Source organism: Dipodomys spectabilis, unplaced genomic scaffold (genome assembly GCF_019054845.1).
Source record: "Dipodomys spectabilis isolate Male_0828 unplaced genomic scaffold, ASM1905484v1 ptg000163l, whole genome shotgun sequence".
In the NCBI taxonomy this organism is placed as follows: domain Eukaryota; kingdom Metazoa; phylum Chordata; class Mammalia; order Rodentia; family Heteromyidae; genus Dipodomys; species Dipodomys spectabilis.
Window position 1 is genome coordinate 7,315,073 of NW_024870840.1, and position 20,084 is coordinate 7,335,156.

General features: G+C 41.2%; 2 protein-coding genes across 3 annotated transcripts in view; one reads left to right on the forward strand and one right to left on the reverse strand.

Moving 5' to 3' along the window:
- Plxnc1 (plexin C1) overlaps window positions 1-18,337 on the forward strand; it is a 150,900-nt gene extending 132,563 nt beyond the window's left edge. The window contains exons 24-31 of the mRNA XM_042693085.1: window positions 6,765-6,819; window positions 9,010-9,041; window positions 9,125-9,232; window positions 10,417-10,580; window positions 12,263-12,410; window positions 14,482-14,622; window positions 14,721-14,795; window positions 15,937-18,337. Coding sequence (XP_042549019.1) covers window positions 6,765-6,819; window positions 9,010-9,041; window positions 9,125-9,232; window positions 10,417-10,580; window positions 12,263-12,410; window positions 14,482-14,622; window positions 14,721-14,795; window positions 15,937-16,041 — 828 coding nt within the window. The 3' untranslated portion in view covers window positions 16,042-18,337. The remainder of the gene's footprint in view (window positions 1-6,764; window positions 6,820-9,009; window positions 9,042-9,124; window positions 9,233-10,416; window positions 10,581-12,262; window positions 12,411-14,481; window positions 14,623-14,720; window positions 14,796-15,936) is intronic.
- A 550-nt stretch (window positions 18,338-18,887) lies between these two features.
- Cep83 (centrosomal protein 83) overlaps window positions 18,888-20,084 on the reverse strand; it is an 80,326-nt gene continuing 79,129 nt past the window's right edge. For both annotated transcript variants that reach the window (XM_042693252.1, XM_042693253.1), the window contains one exon: window positions 18,888-19,580. In XM_042693252.1, the coding sequence (XP_042549186.1) occupies window positions 19,476-19,580 (105 nt within the window). In that variant the 3' untranslated portion in view covers window positions 18,888-19,475. The remainder of the gene's footprint in view (window positions 19,581-20,084) is intronic.

Sequence of the window (20,084 nt, forward strand, 5' to 3'; positions counted from 1 at the left end):
GACGTCTTTACCCGCACACAGCCCTCCCCAGTGCCTCCTGCAGCAGTCACGGCCTTTGCCATGGATGAGACCACACTTGTGTTAATGTGTGTCAGGGTGTGAGGGCTGCTCACCCCAGGATCTGTGGCTGGTTGCCCTATAACCCACACCTCCTTCCTCTCCTCTACACCTCTTGTGACCTCTCACTGGAAAACGTTATCACACCACACTTTGCTGTGGAGTAGCACTGAGGGTGCGGGACAGGTATTGGTGGGGAGGGACAGGAAATTTGACCTTAATAGATAGTACCTCTTATTCTGAGCTGCAAGATTTGGAGAGATAGGAAGCCGATGAATGCTCTGTGGCTAAAGAACTCTCCTGGTCACAGAGGCATGTTCTCATAGACGTGCTCACTGCCAGCACCATTTACCATTGAAAGAATATGTAAAGCTAGAAAATGGGTTGGTTGGGTAAGGTGAAGAGTCCTTCTGGTCAAATATCACCTCCGATCCTAGAATATAAGGATTGGATCACTTCTAAAGGACCCCTGCAGCATGAACATCTAGCTTCTAGAAACTTCTAGCTTCTAGAAACTTCTAGCTTCTAGATGCTCATGTATTTAACACACAGATAATGTGTCTGCTGTTTCAGGCGCTGTTCTAAGTAGCAATTCCTCTGGCCCTTTTTACCACCCCACAAAGAAAATACCATCATTATGCTCATTCCAAGGCCCAGAGAGGCTATGAGAGTTAGCCAAGGCCACTCAGCTTCCACACATGAAAGCACATGAAAAAGAACTCACTTTACAAATGGAGCCCTTCTCAAACTGGCTAGAGGGATCATTTTGCCTAATCTCCAAAAGCAGGGCTCCATTTAGGAAAGAAATATCTGGGTAGTTATTGTTCTCTAATAAAAATTCAAAAGGGTAAGTTTTCTAGAAATCCTGTGATGAATCTTGCAGCTGTAAGTTCCCCACATGAATTCATGCTTCTACTTCTATTTGTGGACACCTGTCTTTGAAGATGGTAAATACCTTCATCAGAGGTGGTGGCTTCTTTCAGACATCCCAGAGCCAACCATGCCAACCCACCAGGGCATCCCGAGAGCTGGAGTTCCCCATTCCCAAAGGAAGGAAAGCAGACAACCTGAGGCTTAGCTCTAATGGTCTGCACAGGGACTTGGTTTCTGCCTTGGGGTTGGTTTTAATAGTGGAGAAGCGGGAGCTCACGGGCGGGGTGAGGTGGGGCTTTCCTCTAGTTCCAAGAGTCTATTGGACCTCTGATCCTAGGAGGAAGTCTACCTGCAGCCTCATGTCATCATGTGAGAGGGAAGAAAGGGAGAAGACTGTAATGCTGGAGGGACTACAGCCCAGGCTGATCGGGGGAGAAATCTGTTTTCATGTACTATATTGTGTTAACCAAAACACACTTTCAGGAATTCAAGATGCCAGAGAGGGTTTCCCCTTGATAACCTGCTATCGATTGTTGTGTTTCCAGATTGTTTTCCCCTTAACTAACAAAAAAAAGGTATTATGATATTCAGTCCATCTGCACCACTTTCCACAAGACCTGTAACTAAACTTCTAGTTGTTTTCTTAGGATGAACCATATCCAATTGCCCAACAGCTAACAAAGGTTTCTAGATAAAACTATTTTTTATAGATCAATCTCCAATTTTGGCCAGGAAGATAGTGTTGTCTGACATCATGATATTCCAACCTTAAGATCCCTGCATCTTAAGAAATTGTTACCCTGGGTCCACTGTAGCCAGTGAAGAACTTTAGTTTGGTCATGGGCAGCTCTATGGACGTCTCTGGCACATTCCAGCTTCTGCTGGCATCAATGGCATCTTGGCTGGGTACCACCTAGTCACAGTGAATCCCAACACACTGTGTAACTGGAAAAGATTGTATTTGCAATGGCTGTGTGCATATACTCGTTCTCTGGACCAGAGACACAGCCCTATAGCAGATCCTTCTCGTGACATTAATCTTGCCTTGATTTAATTTGGTTTCCATCCCTAAAGTAGAGGCCCAGAGGATGTTCCTTCCATCAGGAGGATGGAACGATTAATGAGTCCCTCTTGCAGGAGCATTTGGAGTGCCTCAGATGGAACCAACAGCATCCTGTGTTTAACCCTTCGAATTGCATGGCACTTTGCAAACAAACAAAAAAAATGCCATTTCTGCCCTGATCTCAACAGCAGCTGACTTGTGTAAAATAGAAAACAGAAGCCATTTCCCCACCCCAAACATCTGTAAATTATTTTTCTGTCCTTTTCACAGTGTTAAAGTGACACAGGGGGTAGATATGTTCCAGCCCTGGAGCACAGCTGTGCAAGTTAGAAATGCACGCGTGCGCACGCTCACACGCCACACACACACAGCACTCATCCACTAATAAAACGCTTTTACACTGGCTCTTGGAAGATAATTTCAGAGTAAAATTTCTTTGGGATGAGCTGCATCTATGCTATCTTAATGCCTGAGCATGGTGCCAGCAGCGAGTTGTTGCCAGCTCTTGAGGAGACATTTGAACTTTTGGCAAGCGCTCCTTATCGGAAGGCCCATCCGTGGCGTTTGTGATTATAGAGGAAGGGTACTTGCTTTTGGCAAAACAAAGTGTCTGACAGTAGAGGAATATTGGCGCAACACTCAACAGGATCCATTTGGGATTCATTCTTTGACAATTACCCAGAATGAATCACCAGCTTCCTTTTATAAAAAGATATTTATTGGCTTAGAAACAGCACATCCAGCTCTTGGTGGGGAAGAATTTTGTAACTATGTTCAAACATTCTCATAAGCCCGGTGTCTGAGTATTGCTAAGGGGGTGTCTGCACAGAGCAGTTACTTTAATTGCATCAAATACAGAGGAGAGTTGAAAAAAATCAGCCAGAAAACAATGAATGGCTCAAGGGAAAGAATGGGATGTCTGGTAATAATAGCAGAGTCAAGATGCTCAATAAGAGTTAAGAATCCTCATTGGAGACACTTGGCCCAGCCTGATGGCCCAGCCAGCCCCCTGCCCAGCCCCTTCCGCCCACAAGATGTCCTGAAGACCCACAGTCAGAGGCCTCTGGCCTTAACTTCCAGCTGGCTGGCCACAGCTGGCTGGCCAGCTGTGTTTGAGACCCCTTGGAGGGCTGGCCCTTGCTCTGAGTAATTCCCTGTGCGGGTGTGACCTGGTTTAGACAGTGAGTTTGAATCCTGTGAACTTGCCAGGCAGCCCTGTATATTTCAGTAACTTAGTGCAGCAGGCCAGAAGAGAAATTCTATTTCTCCTTTTCTTCCAAGCTGGAGAACACCAAGTCCAAATGAAAGTTAGGACAGCTTGAAGCTGTAGAGTGGAGAGGAAAACTACTTTGCTGAGAAGATTCAGAAATGACAGGAGTTGAGTGACCACAATCCCCAAAGGGAGGTGGGGCTCTGTGTAGCCATGGCCTGTGTCCTCATCGCTGCCCACTTTGCCTTGTATTGTGACCCAGCCTGCCCTTAGAACCTTCTGCTTCTCCCCAGGATCCTGGCCTGCTCTTTACATCTCCACATCCATGACTCCCTCTGCCTGAAGCTCCCTAGGTCCTGCTCCTGTTAATTTTCCAGCACCCGTCAGGGATAGGGTGAGAGGAATGGAGGGGTCATTTGGCCCTGAGATCCAAGATCTCCAACAGCCTCCGATAAAAACACTTGACTTTATCTTTGGGAGAGGTGATACATAGAAATGGCAGTAGTGTGTCCCTCCAGGGAAAGCATTAGTTTGTCAACATACACATTTTAAAATTGGTAGCAACATTTCAAAGCTCTACTGAGATATACTTTCTATACTTTAAGGCTTGGCTGTTTTGGTTTGTTTTGTGTCAGTACAGGGGCCTGAATTATGACCTTACACTGTCGCTTGGCTTTTTTTGCTCCAGGCTGGTGCTCTGTTTGAGCCACAGCTTCACTTCAGGCTTTCTGCTGGTTAATTGGAGAAAAGATTTGTCTGCCTGGGCTGGCTCCGAACCTTGATCCTCAGATTTCAACCTCTAGAATAACTAGGATTACAGGCCCATGTCACTGGCATCTCGTTAAAGCTCTTAAAGTGTAGAATTCGGTGGTCTGGGTGTAGAGTTTTATGATTGTCACATTAGTTTAACTTTATATCAATAAGCATAAAAGAAACTTTGGCTCCTTTTCTTTCTGACCCCATCTTTAGTCAACTAGCAATCTACTTCTTGTCTGTATTCTCCCTATCTTAGGCATTTCATGTAAATGAGATAATACAACTTGTGGTCTTAGGCAACAGTTTTCTTCCACCTTTTAGAAGTTCATCCACATCGTAATATGTAGTAATATTTCCTTTATTATATGGTAATTTTTTGTAATATATTGATACAATGGACTAATACAAAGTAATATAAAAAAGGATAGACTACTTGTAAGAGGCAAACATAACACATCCTTTGTATTGGCCTTTAAAAGCCATTGGCTCATGCATGTAATGCTAGTTATTCAAGAGGCTAAGGTCATAGTTCAAAGCCAGCCTGGGCAACAAAATCCATGAAACTATTTCCAATTAACCAGCAATAAATCTGTAATTGGAGCTGTGGCTCATGTGGTAGAGTGCTAGCCTTGAGCAAAAAGCTCAAGGATGGATAGTGCCAAAGCCTTGAGTTCAAGCCCCAGAACTGAAAGAAAAAAAGAATCCAAATACAATAATAATTCATCCTGTGTACTTCCATTTGTATAAAGTTTTGGAATAGGCAGGAGAAGTTGGTGTGAAGAAGTTAAGAAAGTGTGAGGATCTTGGTAGTGTAGTAAGCAGTTACATAGCTATGTAGATTAACAGGGAACATGGGAGCTGTACTTACTACTAGCGCATAGTAAACATTCACCCACAGGTTATACCTACATTTAGAAGGTTTAAAAAAAAAAAAAAACAAAAGCAAAAACAAAAACAAAAAAACAGGTGCCACAAGGTGCTGGTGTCTTATGCCTGTAATCCTAGCTACTCAGGAGGCTGAGATCTGAGGACTGCAGTTCAAAGCCAGCCCAAGCAGGAAAGTCCATGAGACTCTTATCTCCAATAAACCACCAGAAAAAAACTGGAAATGGCACTGTGGCTCAGGTGGTAGAGCTCTCACCTTGAGCTGAAGAGCTGAGGGACAGCGTCAGGCACAGAGTTGAAGCCCCACGACCGACAAAAAAACAAAAACAAACCAGGTGCCAGTGGTGTAATCCTAGCTACTCAGGAGACAGATCTGAAGATCTTGGTTTGAAGTCAGGCAGGAAAGTCCATGAGATGCTTCTCTCGAATAAATTATTCAGAAAAAGCAGGAAATATCACTGTGGCTCATGTGGCCCAAGTGGTAGGGCACTAGCTTTGAGCAAAAGAAGCTCAGAGACAGAGCCCAACCCTATCAGGACTAGCAAAATAATAATAATAATAATAATTTTAAATCTTTTAAAAAATGCTCTTTACCTACAGCATTTATCACCATGTGAACATATCCTGTAGCTACACCTTTTTGGACCTTCTAATCACAAATCCTACTTTCTTCTCTGAATAACTTATGCCATTATTGGACTGTGGGGAGTTTCTTTTTTTTTTTTTTGTCTTTTTTTTTGCTACTGGGATTGAACCCAGGATGTTGTACTTGCTAGGCAAGTGCTTTGTCACTGAGCTACATCCCAGCCCAACAGTGGGGAGTTTCTTTTAGCTTTATAAACAAAATCACACAGAACACTTTTATGTTGGACTTCTTTTGCTTAACACTTATTTTTGTTGTTTCAAGATTTGCTGTATGAATAGATCCATATTATTTACTTTCTATTGTTGATGAATATGAATTGCTGTTAATATGGGGAAATTACAAATAGTCTACCATGAAGATATGTACTTAGGTCACTTGGGTATAGACCTAGATATAAAATTAATCTGCCACAGGGTAGATACAAACTTTTTGTAGCAGTTGTTGAAAACCATTTCTTGGTTCGGACTACTCTACCTGAATGCCATAGTTTGAGTGACTTAAAGAACAAGTGTTTATTCTTACAACCTGATGCCCAGAATACAAGGTCTTGGGACCTATAGATTTGGAGTCTGGAGAAGGCCTTCCTTCTGTTCTACCAAGAACCATCTTCTCACATGGTAGACAGCAAAGAAGAGGGGAGATGGGAGAGACAGAGAGAAGGGGAGAGACAGAGAGTGAGAGAGGAAGAGAGATAAAAGGAGAGGGAGGAGGAAAGGGGAAGGGACAGAGAGAAGAGAGAAAGTATGCCATCTCTCTGGTGTCTCTTTTTAGAGTACACTAATCCCGTTCATGAAGGCACCATTCACACATGATTCAATTACCTCCTAAAAGCCCCACCTCCAATACCGTCATATTGGGGATTAGGATTTTGGTACACAGACTTGAAGAGAAACCAACCATTTAACCCATGACAAGCACCTCAGAAAATGAAATTGGCCCAGGCCTCTCATGACTTAATGCTCCCCCTCCCATTGCTGGCCCCCATCGTCTGTGCCACAGGGGCCTGGTCTCCTGTTCTCAGCACTATCTCCCCATCCCATTGCCTATCTGTCTCCTCCTGTACAGGGCCAGAAGCCCCTTGAGGGCAGAGACAATGTCCAGCTTGTTATCTAGCTAGCCCCAGATTACAGCACAATAGCCAGAACATAACAGTTCTTGATAAATATTTAACCCAATGAGAGAATGTAAGATCCATCCAGCCATCTAATTCCTGAGTGAAGTTGAGAAATACATTAAATTTTGAAAACTCATATATTTTTTATCTTTGCTTTTAGATATCAAATGGCTCCACTATAAAAGTCTTTAAGAAGATAGCAAATTTTACTTCAGGTAACCAATATAATATTGTTAACCTTTTGTCCTCACCCAGCTTTATAAAGTATTGCACTTTTTTTTTTTTTTTTTTTTTTGCCTCTCTCAGATGCATTGTCATAAGGTGAGATTGAACTGTTGCTATGCCATTCTCTGAAAGCTGAGAAAGTCATTTCCGTTTCTGGTCCTAAGAATGGGGACCCTGCCAGAGGAATGGAAACTAAACTGTCACTGGGTAGGATGGTCAAGCATAAAGCAAGTTGTGCCTCATCACAGTTCTAGACTCAGGGAAGACTCAGCCCTCGGCTCCTTCTCCAACTCCTCCATTAGGATGGTGGCCAGCCAAGGGGATCTCCCTGGCAAGCGGAGAGAGAAACTTGCAGATGACCACACGGCCCACCACCAGCTGAACAAACAAGATAGTCCATTCAGCAAGTCAGATATCAGTGTGATTTGGGAACTTTCTGGATGGTACAGAGCAAACTCAGAGTGGCTCTTGTGGGATGTCCGTGGGGTCTTCCACTCCTGACAGCTTCAGAGCAGTGACCTGGGGAAAATTCTTAGGTCGTGTGTCTCCTAAGAAATTATACACCAAGCCAAGATGTTCACCTCACACCCGCACTGCTCCAGGTTTCCTTCCTGATTCCTAGAATCAGAAGTTGAAGTTTAGTAGTTTCCAGCATGAGATCATTGTAAGCAGGGCAACTTCAGGGTTCCTGATGAATAAAGTGAACTGTGTTTTTAAGACATTTCCTTGGGGACCCCTATCTTCTATACTGTATCTGGCTATCAGGCTATACTGTAACTGTTTTGCAGTTACTGTCCTGTGTCCTTGTGTTGTGGACAACTGTGGGTTTTAGGTCTCAAATGAGACTTTGGGAAGAGCCAGCTGTTTAAGGACTGAAGAGTAGAACCTAGGTTTGGAGCCTCCACGGGATTCAGTTAGTCTACCAGTCAGTCCATACCTTTTCTTCCCCCCTGCCCAATGAGGCTGAGAACCAGAATTTATTAGGTTTATCATCAGGATTACTCTTGTGGCAGTACTACAAATGACGTTTTGCCCTATCACAAGCCCTTTTGACAAAATCCCCATCCCTGTATGAAACTGGCTATTAGCCTTTTCTGAACCTATAGTCAGGAAGCCAAAGCATGGCTACCCTCAATAGCAAGTGAGGTCACTATAAATTCATGGTGACTGATCCAGATCCTCACCCAGAAGCTCCACCTTCTTCTCCAAGCTCTGACCATAACTCTTGTGCTTCACTGGATCCAACTCCCACAACATCCAGCACCTACCAGCCTACTGCTTCTGCCTATGTCCCTGCTCTTCCTTCCCGGTCCCCATCACAGCATCGCAGCACAGCATCGCAGGCTGCCTTCCTGCCTCCAAGGCCAGTCTCATTCAGGCTTCAGGCCCTCCCACCGTTTCCAGCCTTCTGAGCATCCATGGACACCAATTAGCCCATGGCAGTTGTTTTTGTTTTGTTTAATGGACTGTCCTCCACCTCCCCCCATTGCATTTCCCCCATCAGTGTTTCTAGATGGTAATAGTCTTCATCATCTAAAAAAAATCCCAGTGCCTTAGTCTCTTCCATTTTCTACTTTCTTTGCCCTTCACAGCAGGTTCTCCTCAACATTCCCCCTGTCCCTGACACTCTTTGCTTGCTTTGTGAAATCCACCTCATTCTCCTTCTTTTAGATTCTAGAAGGGATAGCTCTCTTTCCCACTTTGGTCCTTGCTCCATGTGCCTGGTTGACTCTTCACCTCCAACATTCCTCCCAGACTTGGACTAGTGGCTTGTTAGCTATAATTCTCCATCATGATCATTATAATTATAATCAATTGTGCAGTTAGTAGCCCGAGGTCTCTCCGTGACTAGCATTACATACCCTTAGGTATGGGGGACCATGGTCGGAGTCGTTCCTTGGTGCACACCTGGCAACCTCCGGCACATCAGAGGTGACCCAGGTTTGTTAAATGACAGACTTGAGTCCCTCCTACCTTGTTCCTAGCAAGCGGTCACTCAGATTTTTTTATTTTTTTTAACACTTCCAGTCCCCAGCCCTTCTAGCCTTCACTCTGTTCATAAGGCATACCAAGGAAAAATGCACAAGAGCTCTTAGATTTTCACCACATTATTTTAGAAGGCTGTTGTTTGGTTGTTGTTTGTAATACATGTCTTCTCTCCTTCTGTCCCTGGTGTTCAGATGTGGAATATTCGGATGACCACTGCCATTTGGTGAGTTCAGGCTTTCTTGTGCTCTCCACTGGGTTGCACCCATGGTCTCCTGGGGTAACACTTCTCCTCTGTCTTCTTTTTAGATTTTACCAGATTCAGAAGCATTCCAAGATGTGCAAGGAAAGAGACATCGGGGGAAGCACAAGTTTAAAGTAAAAGAAATGTATCTGACAAAGCTGCTGTCGACCAAGGTACACTTGCTCACTGTTCTGGGAGTGCTTTTATGGCTACCTTGGGGGTAGATGGTGTGTTTGACTTAATTTCCAATGAAGTGTGAAAATGTTACAAATCCCCTATGCCTTCTAGCAAAGCAAAATGAAAGTTTAAATCGTAAACATTTTTTATCCTTCCCCTCCTCTTTTTAATACATATAGAAAGTGGAAAGATAACAGCATTTTACAAATTTCTACTGTGTATCTTCAATCAGGAATTTTAATATCATTCCCTGTTCCTTTACCCACCATTTCACTATTGTTATTTTTTATGGCTGACAGCATAATTATTCCTTTTTGTTTACTTGTTATTATAGATAAGCAATACAATTCCTTCTTTGAATTGCAAATAAAATGAAGAGGGGAGGTGACGATAGACCTAGTAAATCTTACTGATTTTTACTTTTTTCATTTTGAAATTAGGCATTCTGGTCACATATGAAAGTGTCAGATGTGAAAGCCAGTGGAATACCAAATTAGGAGGAAATTTTTCTTGATCTGGCTTTCAGTGGGATTAAGAGAAGCCTGTGATGATTTCCCCTGAAATGACTAGAAATGTGAATGCTACTGTCTGTGCCTGACCCAGTAGCTTCATGATGTCTGAATCTTCTCAGAGCTTAGGAGATGTTTGGTGGACAGAGAACAGCCTGAACCTTTTGATTTTCTCAGCTATCCCAGATGGTTGTTTATTTTGTAAAATGCTCAACTGCATTGGAAAGTATACAGTTAAACCCCAGGACAGAAGTACAGGCAACAGGAAAAATTCTGGGAGTAAAGCAGCATTGCTTGAGTTTTTCCAAACCTAACACAACCAAAAGGCAAACATCCAGCATCTAAGGTTTATACACAGCCCTACAACTGACATTTCCACTGCTAGATCGGCAAGGTGCCTCCCTGTTGACTAAACAATGTTGTGATCAGTAAGAAGCTTACGAGCCAAATTTATATAACAAAATTTTCAGGACCATTGTCCCATACTGTGAATCTTATCCCTATCTGATGATTTGTCCATTTTTCTTTTTCAGCTAGTGTTTTCACTGGTTAGCATATCACATTCTGTGAACTTAGATTTGATTTTCTATTATGGTTTCCAAACCAACACCATGAGTGTCTTTTGTTTTTGTTTTTAATCTCTTTAAAATCTCTCGCTTTCTGTCTTTTAGGTGGCAATTCACTCTGTGCTTGAAAAACTTTTCAGAAGCATTTGGAGTTTACCCAACAGCAGAGCTCCATTTGCAATAAAATATTTTTTTGACTTTTTGGATGCCCAAGCTGAAAATAAAAAAATCACAGATCCTGATGTGGTACATATTTGGAAAACAAACAGGTGGGAATATAGGTGATTACTGTTTTCAAGAATCTAGGACAGAATATTAACTATAAAGAGGATATAGGGAGTCACAACAAGAAGTTTCATTTATCTCTGGATCAGAATCTTTGGGCTTGGTAAACTATCACACCAAAACCATGCCTATATTGAGGATCCTGTTCTTTAAGATAAACATCTTTAATGCAAGAAAAAGACTTTGTCTAAATTTTGCTAAACCACAAAAGTGAGAAATTAATTAGTAGTGATATTTTTTAATACTAGTACTAGGGTTTGAACTCAAGACCTGGGCACTGTCCCTTAGCTTAATGGCTCAAGGCTGGTGCTCTACCATTTGAGTCATAGCTGCACTTCTGCTGTCCAATTGGAGATGAGTCTCACAGACTTTCTTGCCTGGGTTAGCCTAGAATCACTCAGGTCTCAGCCCCACTGAGTAGTTAGGAGTATAGACAGGCACCATCAGCATCTTGCTAATTTGTGAGCTTTATCATAACCATTTTCAGTAAGCTTCTATTTGCTCCCCAAATAATCAGTTACTTTGCAGTTTTCAAGCTAGGTCATATTTTTTTTTTTTTTAAATGTGGTACTTACAAAGGTTAGTATTGTTTTCCTGCATTTTAACATTTTACTTTAAAGAAAAGCAGGGCATCCAGATTTATTCTAAATGTCTCCTCGGAAGAAAAGCACAACTCATTATCTCTATTTCAAATATTTTGAGTAGAATGGAATTAGATTCAGTTATGATAAAAGGGAACTTCTCATGCAAATTCAAGTCCTAGCTTAGCCAAGCCTAGCTGAAGTTTATCAAGGCTAAAGTTTCAGATCTATAAGATCTTACCCATTAATCTGAGTCTATCTTGACTCTCCGTCTTGGCTCACTCCTGTCCTGTGTCCTAGCTTCATGTCTCTAGCCCCTACACACACAGCACAGCACTACAGCCCGTACAGAAGAGCCACTGAGAGCCCAGAAGCCATGTAGTGGAGGTAGTAAGCTAAGCCAGAGTTGAAAATGAAGTCATGAAAGGACTTGGAACAGTCTCTAAGACCATACCTAAGTATGTGAGTGCTGGAATAGAGTAATGAACAACACAGATAAACTTAAGAGTTTGAATTCTACTCAGTGCACATCGACAGGAATGTGGCCATTGAAGTGCAATAGAAGGTACTGGGTGCAGTGGGGAAGTGGAAGGCCAGGATAGAGCAGACAGGGAAGAACAGAAAGAAGTCCAGGAGAGTGGCAGTGAGCAAGGTGAGGCAGGCTGGGAGAGGAGGCACAAACTGACTGAAGGTCAGCAGAGGATGAGAACAGAGGAGTAACCAGATTGGATTCTGTGTTAAGATCAAGTGTTATAAGAGAACAGTCAGGAGCTGGGTGAGGCTTAGACCAGGGGGCCATACTTAGGTATGGTACTTAGATAGAGATGGGGCTAGATCTAGTTCTAGTTCTCACTGGTGACCATCATCTCTTACAACCTAGCACTATCTGGGATTCTTTTCTTGTTCTCCTCTAGCCTGCCTTTCAGTAGCTGTTGGTACTTGTGCCAATTGGTGCTGGGTGACCTGTGTTTGGCTAGGCAGGCTACTTCCATAACAAAGGTATCAATACTCATCTATAAACGATGCTAGAACAGGTCCTCCTCCTACGAATGGCCCTATTTGAAGAGATCGTTCTTTTTGAACAGCCTTCCTCTTCGCTTCTGGGTAAACATCCTAAAGAACCCTCAGTTCGTCTTTGACATCAAGAAGACACCACATATAGATGGCTGTTTGTCGGTGATTGCCCAGGCCTTCATGGATGCCTTTTCTCTCACAGAGCAGCAACTAGGGAAGGTGAGGCCCAACTTTGCACCTTCTCTACACACTTGTGAACTTGAAACCCCATTTTGTACATAGGCAAATAATAAACAGGTAGTTCAAACCATACCAGATGAAAAGAAATAATTATGCCACTGCCAATTGGCTTTTCCATAAAATGTCTCAGCTACTTTTAGCTTTAATTCAGTTGTTCTCAAAAGTGCTAACCAAAAGAATGAGTCCCACTCCAGTACAGAAATACTATAGAATAACTTAGAAATAGAAAAGCTTTAAAATGAAGTATGCTTTATCACCTAGAAAAGTAAGTCCATATGTGCATAATGCCCACGCGGTGGACATCAGTAACTATTATGAAACTATTACTATTTGTCCAAGTTAATTTTATCTGTATATCTGTATGTACATATATATTTGAATTTAAATATAAAAATGGCTTATAGAGAAGAAAATCTTATGAGACTTACAATTATACCCATTTGCCCCAGTTTATAATCAAAGCCCATAATATTTCTTGCCCCCGGTTTTTTCCACTGCTCAAAAACCCCAAAAAAGCCTGAATAACTTGGAAAGAGGTGTTCTGATCTTTCCTGAGCATTCATATTAAACAAAGTGCTTTCTATATGCACTGGACTTCAGAAAAATCTATGGAAGGGGCTGGGAAGGTGGCTCAGTGGTAGAGCGCTTGCCTTGCATGCCTGAGGCCCTGGGTTCGATTCCTCAGCATCACATAAGCAAAAAGCAAAAAGCCGGAAGTGGCACTGTGTCTCAAGTGGTAGAGCGCTAGCCTTGAGCTGAAGAGCTGAGGGACAGCACCTAGGCCCAGAGTTCAGGCCCCATGACCGGACCCCCTCCCCCCCAACAAAAAGAAAAAAAAGAAGAAGAAAATCTATGGAGGACTAACGGCTCTTCAGTAGGGAAATTCTCAGAGAAGCTGAAATAAGTGGTGACTGAGGCTTCTTTCTAGCCCCGTTATTTTAGGGGGCAAATTCATGAGGTCCCTTCTCCTAAAAACCCAGTAGGAACTAATTTCCACATTTCTTTGCTCACATATGCATTTCACAACTCCCCTATCTAGTAAAATCCTATTCACCAACATTTTATCCATTCCACAATAATGATTTTTGATGTCTTTTACTCTGCTACTAATGACATCATAGTTAAGCACTGTAGATATCTGCCTAGATTGTAAGCTTCTCAAAGGAAGATACCAGTCAACTTCATCTTTTGTTCATTCAGAACCTGCTAGCTATGCTTGGCTAAGTAAAAGCTTATTGAATGGATGAAATATTATGTGATTTATGGGCTCCATCTAAACTTGACAAGCAAACTTCAGTCTTCTCTCAGTTAAGGCAGCCTTCAGATGATTAATCAAACCATTGATTCAGACACTGGACTCTGTAAAAGATACTGGGACATTAGCCCTATCATTAACTCATCTTTCCTGAATAGATCTTGTTTAAATTTTGGAAAAATAACCTTTCCACCTACTTAATTTTTACACATGATCACTGTTATAATTACACACAACCATTTAAACTGTCAGAGAACCTTTGCAAGGTAAGACCTGCGAGCCACTAGGAGTAAGGACACCGTGCTTCCTTGAAGAAACTGCAAGATCTTTACCATGCAATGAAATATGGGGACATGCTGGAAAATTTGCCACTGCCAATTACATACCACTTTCATAGTTATATAAAGGGCTCAATCAGATCTACAATCAAGTCTTTTATAAATGCCAAAATTCACTGGTGGGTGAGGATGAGAGCAAATGCTTTAATTCAGGCTTTTTACGACCATTAGTAATGAACGATGATTGAAATAAGTTCCATTGTTACATTAACTCAAAATCATGCAAAAATAATAATTTCAGTTCTTTTATGAGGAAGGCTGAATATATTAGCATTTATTCTGCCTGAAAATAACAGTGACTCACTAGAACTATCTAGATGGCAGTCACTCAGTCAACGTTACTGAGGCCTAAGTTGCAGGAAGCCTTGTCAGAGAAGGAAACATTGGTGGCAGAGGTTCAGCTATACTGTTCTATCCTAAATTTCTTGACGTTTCCTTTTTTTTTTTTTTTTTCCAGGAAGCACCAACAAATAAACTTCTCTATGCCAAGGATATACCAACCTACAAAGAGGAAGTAAAATCTTATTACAAAGCAATCAGGGACCTGCCTCCATTGTCATCTTTAGAAATGGAAGAATTCTTAACTCAGGAATCTAAGGTATCTTTAGAAAGTAGAAATAAGCTTACATTGGTTGTTTCTTCTTCTTCTTCTTCTCTAAAGTCATTTCAGAGCCTGTGAACAAATCTGTTTTTTAGAAACACGAAAATGAATTTAATGAAGAAGTGGCCTTGACAGAAATCTACAAATACATCGTAAAATATTTTGATGAGGTAAGACTTTACTTCAGATCTTTTTAATCTATGAAAGCATCAGTCACAAGGATCTGCTTGTAGCATTCTGTAGGTTTCAGGACAGCTCTGGCATCCCAAATAAGCAGAAAGGAAGGCCCAGGACGCCTGTCTGAGATGGGGGTTCCTGGCACCATGCCAGACCCTGCACATGGTGCCCCTGAATTTACATTTGAGTTCAAGGGGCCTCCATTTGATGAGTATCTTGCCCCCCTTTTAAATGGGGCCAGCATATGCTTGACTACCACCTGCTAAAAATTAAAACTAGCCTGTTAATAAGTCCACATAGTTTCTATATTCAATAGTTATGAAATTATGACATTTCTAATTTAAGTATTTCAATAACAAATGTTTAAGTTCAGGCATTTTAAGGACCATTATTAATGAATTACCATTCTCCTTGATGATTAATTCTCCTTAATCTGGATGCGTTGTTTCCAAATATGTGTTAATTCCCCCTTCCCTGATTCCCCCCCACTCAGTCATGCTGGGACAGGCTATCCATGTCTATGGTGAGAATAGCTCACCAATTCCATTTGCTACTTGAAGATCAATGAAGCGCTAAGGTAGGGTAGAGGAAATGAGTTCCTTCAACATGATAAGCATCCCTCTGTCCAGGGGCCAGAGAAGGGAAGCATTGGGGAGGGTAGAGGAGGGGCTAGACTGGGGTGTGGGGAGGAAGGAGGGAAGGGAAGGACTCATCTGGACCAGGATGCCCTTGCCTGCTGCATTAAGGACAATACTTGCCTGCATGTTGGCTGCCCAGGAATGCTTGCTGTGCTTGGAATGGCTGTGACATAATGCATAACTTAGGGCCTTGGAAGTCTGGCCTCATATTTGTAAGCAGATAGTTGGTATTTCTTGTGGGCTTCTATTTTAAGTCAACGTGTTGTTGATTCTGTGATAATGACTTGGCAAAACAACTTGCAAAATGAGTAAATGATCGAAGAAAATGTTGGCATCTGTTTCATACAGATTTTTTTTTTTTTTTTTTTACCAATCATAACATCAGGAATGCAAGAAAGGAAAAAAGATTTAAAAAAAACAAAACAAAAAACCAAACCCATCAGAATTGTAATGCTAAAACCACAATATCTAAAATAACTGTTCTAATTGTCAACAGATTCTAAATAAACTAGAAAGAGAACGAGGGCTGGAAGAAGCTCAGAAACAACTCTTGCATGTAAAAGTCTTATTTGATGAAAAGAAGAAATGCAAGTGGATGTAAGCACTCTGGGGCCTGGTTTAATCTGGCAAAAGTTCTTCAGACAACTTGGGAGCAAAATGGCTGCTAGAGCTACTCTGTGTCGTTAATTTTTAAGTTTGCACATAGGTTCCACTTTGAGCACTGTCTTTTAGGAGACTGAGGCCCATGCACAGCTTTTAGAAAGCTCTGGACCATTGTGCCTGTGAGTATGCCTTGGAACCCTTCTGTAAATAGAGCTGAAGTGCTTGTTGGAAGCAGCCTCCTTGTTTACAGAGAACACAGGGCCAGTAAGCAAGTGTCAGTATTGTTAACTACAGTCTCCACTTAAGCACAATGATATCTAAGTGGTTTTGTTGGAAAACTACAGCTATGTAGCACTTGTGACTACACTGCACCTCTGCAGAAAAGGGATATTGCCAATACTCAAAACAAAAATGTGAAATGAGTCATTTGGAAACAAGGTGGGGTGTTAGGGCAACCTCCAGGATCTGCAGCATCGAAACTTTCCCCAGTAGTTCTTGGAAAAAGGTGACCGCAAAATTTGGTAGTGTGTACACTTAGCATTCGTGAGTGTGTGTGTGTGTTTAAACCAAAAACTAACAGTGTTGCAACATTGTTGAAAGGGCTCGTGTTTTATCGGTGGTCGCCAAATGCACTCATGGAACTCACCTCCACATATTCCATCAAGGAGCTCTAAAGCAAGGAGAGTGAGTGGACTTTGTGGAAATGCAACAGCGTTTTACCCAGATACTTTGTCCTGATGTGTGTTCCTTGATTTTTCATTCAAAATGTGTTTGATAGTGGACACGTTGGGTATTGTAAAGAGAAAAAAAAATCATTTTCTGTTCAAAAGTTGATCAGAACTCTGTGGAAGTGTAATTCTACATTTCTATACTAGTGTCTCCTTGCTTTAGATTTCTGGTGAACCCTGTGGTATAAATAATTGTGTGTGATTTTAAAAAAAAGATACATTTTACATTTCATCAGATTGTTGTTCACACTGGAGTATTATATATAAATATATATATTTGAGGCCCAAGGCCTGAAAAATATTAGTATACAACTTGGTATCTTAGTCTTACTATGTACTTTTTGAAAGTATTCCTTACAGGAGAAAGAATTTAAAATGCTCATTTTATTCATGCCTTTCTTTCTAAAGAAGTCCCTATCGTTATACTGTAGGTCTTTTTATTGCTGATTTTTTATTCCTGAATTTTTGCTGCTCACGACCAATTTTAATACCACTGTGTTTTCCTTCTATTAAACCAGAAGACATAAAAAGTGTAATTGGCAACTCTCCAGCTTTCCTTGTGTCAGGCACCTTTTACCCTTGGTGCTGTAAATCCCCTACATTTTTCAAGAAAGAAAACATTATTCACGTATTCCTTGAAACCATTTACCAACACTGTATGGAACATCAGGATTGAAATGTGAACTTGTCTTAGGCAAATGCAATTCTTTTTTGCTCCTTAATATCTGTTCAGGTGTGAGAGGCACCTTCCCAACCCTATCGCCTTTGTCTGTGCAATGGACACATCTCAAAAATACTACCAAATAGGTTACTTTGAAGTTTAAAGGTTAGAGGTCTGGTCCCCTTCTAAAGCTGCTACAGTTTTCAAAAGGGTGAAGGCGTTCATGAGAGAACAATTGTAGGAGAGTTGAGAGCCAAGGGTAGGAGAGTTGCCCAAAAGACTTCCCCTTCCCCAGGGTACAGAAAAATTCAAAGGGTCAGCTACAGCTTTATCTAAGCATTTGCTAAATGAGACATGAGGGTGTCCCTGTCCGGCTCTCTGCCACATGAGTGCTGTGTGGAGAGTTACCTCCTCTTTGGGGACTGTACTGTTAGGAACTTTGGGCAAGTCACTTACCTCTTTGTGCCTCAATTTCTGTATATTTCTAACCTACCTCACTGAGGGGGTATGAAGATTCACTAATGTATGTAGCGTGTTTGTCAATCCTCCAGTGAAAAGCACTATCTAGATCACATTTTGGATCACATTAGCCAAAAGCAGTAAATGGCCAAATTAGATGTGTGCTGAAGACAATCAGTCACTGGGTCTATACTAAACAACAAGTAGAGAAACAAATGGCAAACAATATCTATTTTCAAGTTTCTTTGCATATTTTTTGGTGCAAAACAATTCATTTATAAACTTTTTTTCTAACACTAGTGTCTACAGCAGCATTTTAAAATTAGTTCTGTTACCTTTTCTGTATTAGGATTGAAAGTCTATTTCTTATTGTATACCTGATTGAAGCTGTTCTTGGAGATGAATGTTTTAAATGTCTATAATCCAAAAATAAACATTTTGATGTACTTGTGGACTGGCGTGACTTTTTTCCGCCCCAGTTTTGCAGTTCTAATTGGTGTTTTACTCTAAATGGCTCTATGGAAGTATTCTGTAGGGCGGGGCATCACTGCCCACTGCTTGGAGTAAGCAGCTCCACACAGTGTGGCCAAGAGTACTTGGTCCCAACTCCTGCCCTCACTGCCAGTACATGGAGTCTCACTGTGAGGACTTCTGGATAAGCAACAATCCACTTAGTTTGGTGGACTTGAGCTTTCCTTTGTTGACATCTAAAAGATGTTACATAAAGAAGCTTCCAAAGAGTGCACAGTGAAAAAGTGACTACATACTAAGGGACACAGAAATGGAACACAATTGTTTGTTTAGATCCAAAACAGTGGGAAACAAAGTGAAACATCACCGATACTCTAGAGGGGCCCCACTGGGCTCACTTTACAAATCCATAACCCTTCAATTTTCTACAAACTGTGATATAATAAAGTCCAAATTAGGGAAATTGTTTCAATTGTAAAATACATGTTGTATAGTAGAAAGGAAAGCAAACACAAACAACAGCAGTAGGTAGAAAAATATTTATTAAGCTCTTCAATAAATTATGTGCACACAGCTTTTTAAAAATGGTAACCTTCTGTAATGAATATGAGACAGACACGTAGATCATCTTTAAGTTTTTAGGCTGTCTTTTAAAGTGCCATCTTTTTTCTAAAACCTAGTAGAGGTTTAGAACTCTTGTATATAGTAAACCAGACAATAATTGACCTTGTTATGGTAAAGTATCTTAAGGAAGAGGGAAAAGATGGGCATATTTTAGACAAAGATGCCAAAAATATTCAACAATGTAAAATTAATTTAAAACTTGATTTCTTAATTAATTCCTTGTACTCATTTTTATATTTGCAAAGGGTTGCCAATACAGTTTCTAAATAGCTCTGAAATGGATTCTTTGAATGTTTCACTTTTCATAGTAAAACCTAAAGTCCTGATACTTGTGTACTGAAGCATGTAGCTGGCACTTTTTCTTACAGCAAGCTCCAGTACTTTGGCAAATAGTAATAAAGTATCTCAGTGCCACACATGTCAAACTCTACACTTTATTGAGTCCCTGATTTCACCCCTTTTGATCTATCTGCCTTTTCTCCAAGAACATCACTCCCCAGAAGATCCAAGTTCCTCTAGCTGTTTTCTTTGGGTTGTTTCTAGTTCTTCTAGTCTTTTTCGAAGAAGAGAGAGTTCCCTTTGATGCTGTTCTTCCTTAAAAAGGATTTAGCAAAGCACAACAAAAGAAACTGTTAGATAAACTGGAAGAGTGTTGCCAGGTGGCAGCCTCTGTCTTGCTCTTACAAGCTTGCAGGAAAAGATGTCCATTTTAACAGTCTAAATACAGAGATGCGTGGGTTAAGCTACTAACTAGTCCAGCTTCTCTCCTGCCTCAGGCTTTAGCCTTAAGCAAAAACCAGTCTGTTCTTCCCTAGGTGTAAAATTCACTAGGGAGTAAATTAGAAAATGTGAAGGGCAGGGCATGCACAGGTGTACTTGCATGGCAACTTTCAAACAAGACTGGAGTTTTAACAGTTTATTATAAACAAAGTCACTGAGGTTCGGTGACTACCATCTTCTGTGCTTACAGTATAAAACTGATCAACACTCCATCTTCACAAAAAAACATCCAATTTGATATCAAGGGCCCTGATATAGAAGGGCTCAAGTTTTGGAATCATTTAGGTACAAAATTTAACTCCATCATTTTTACGTCAC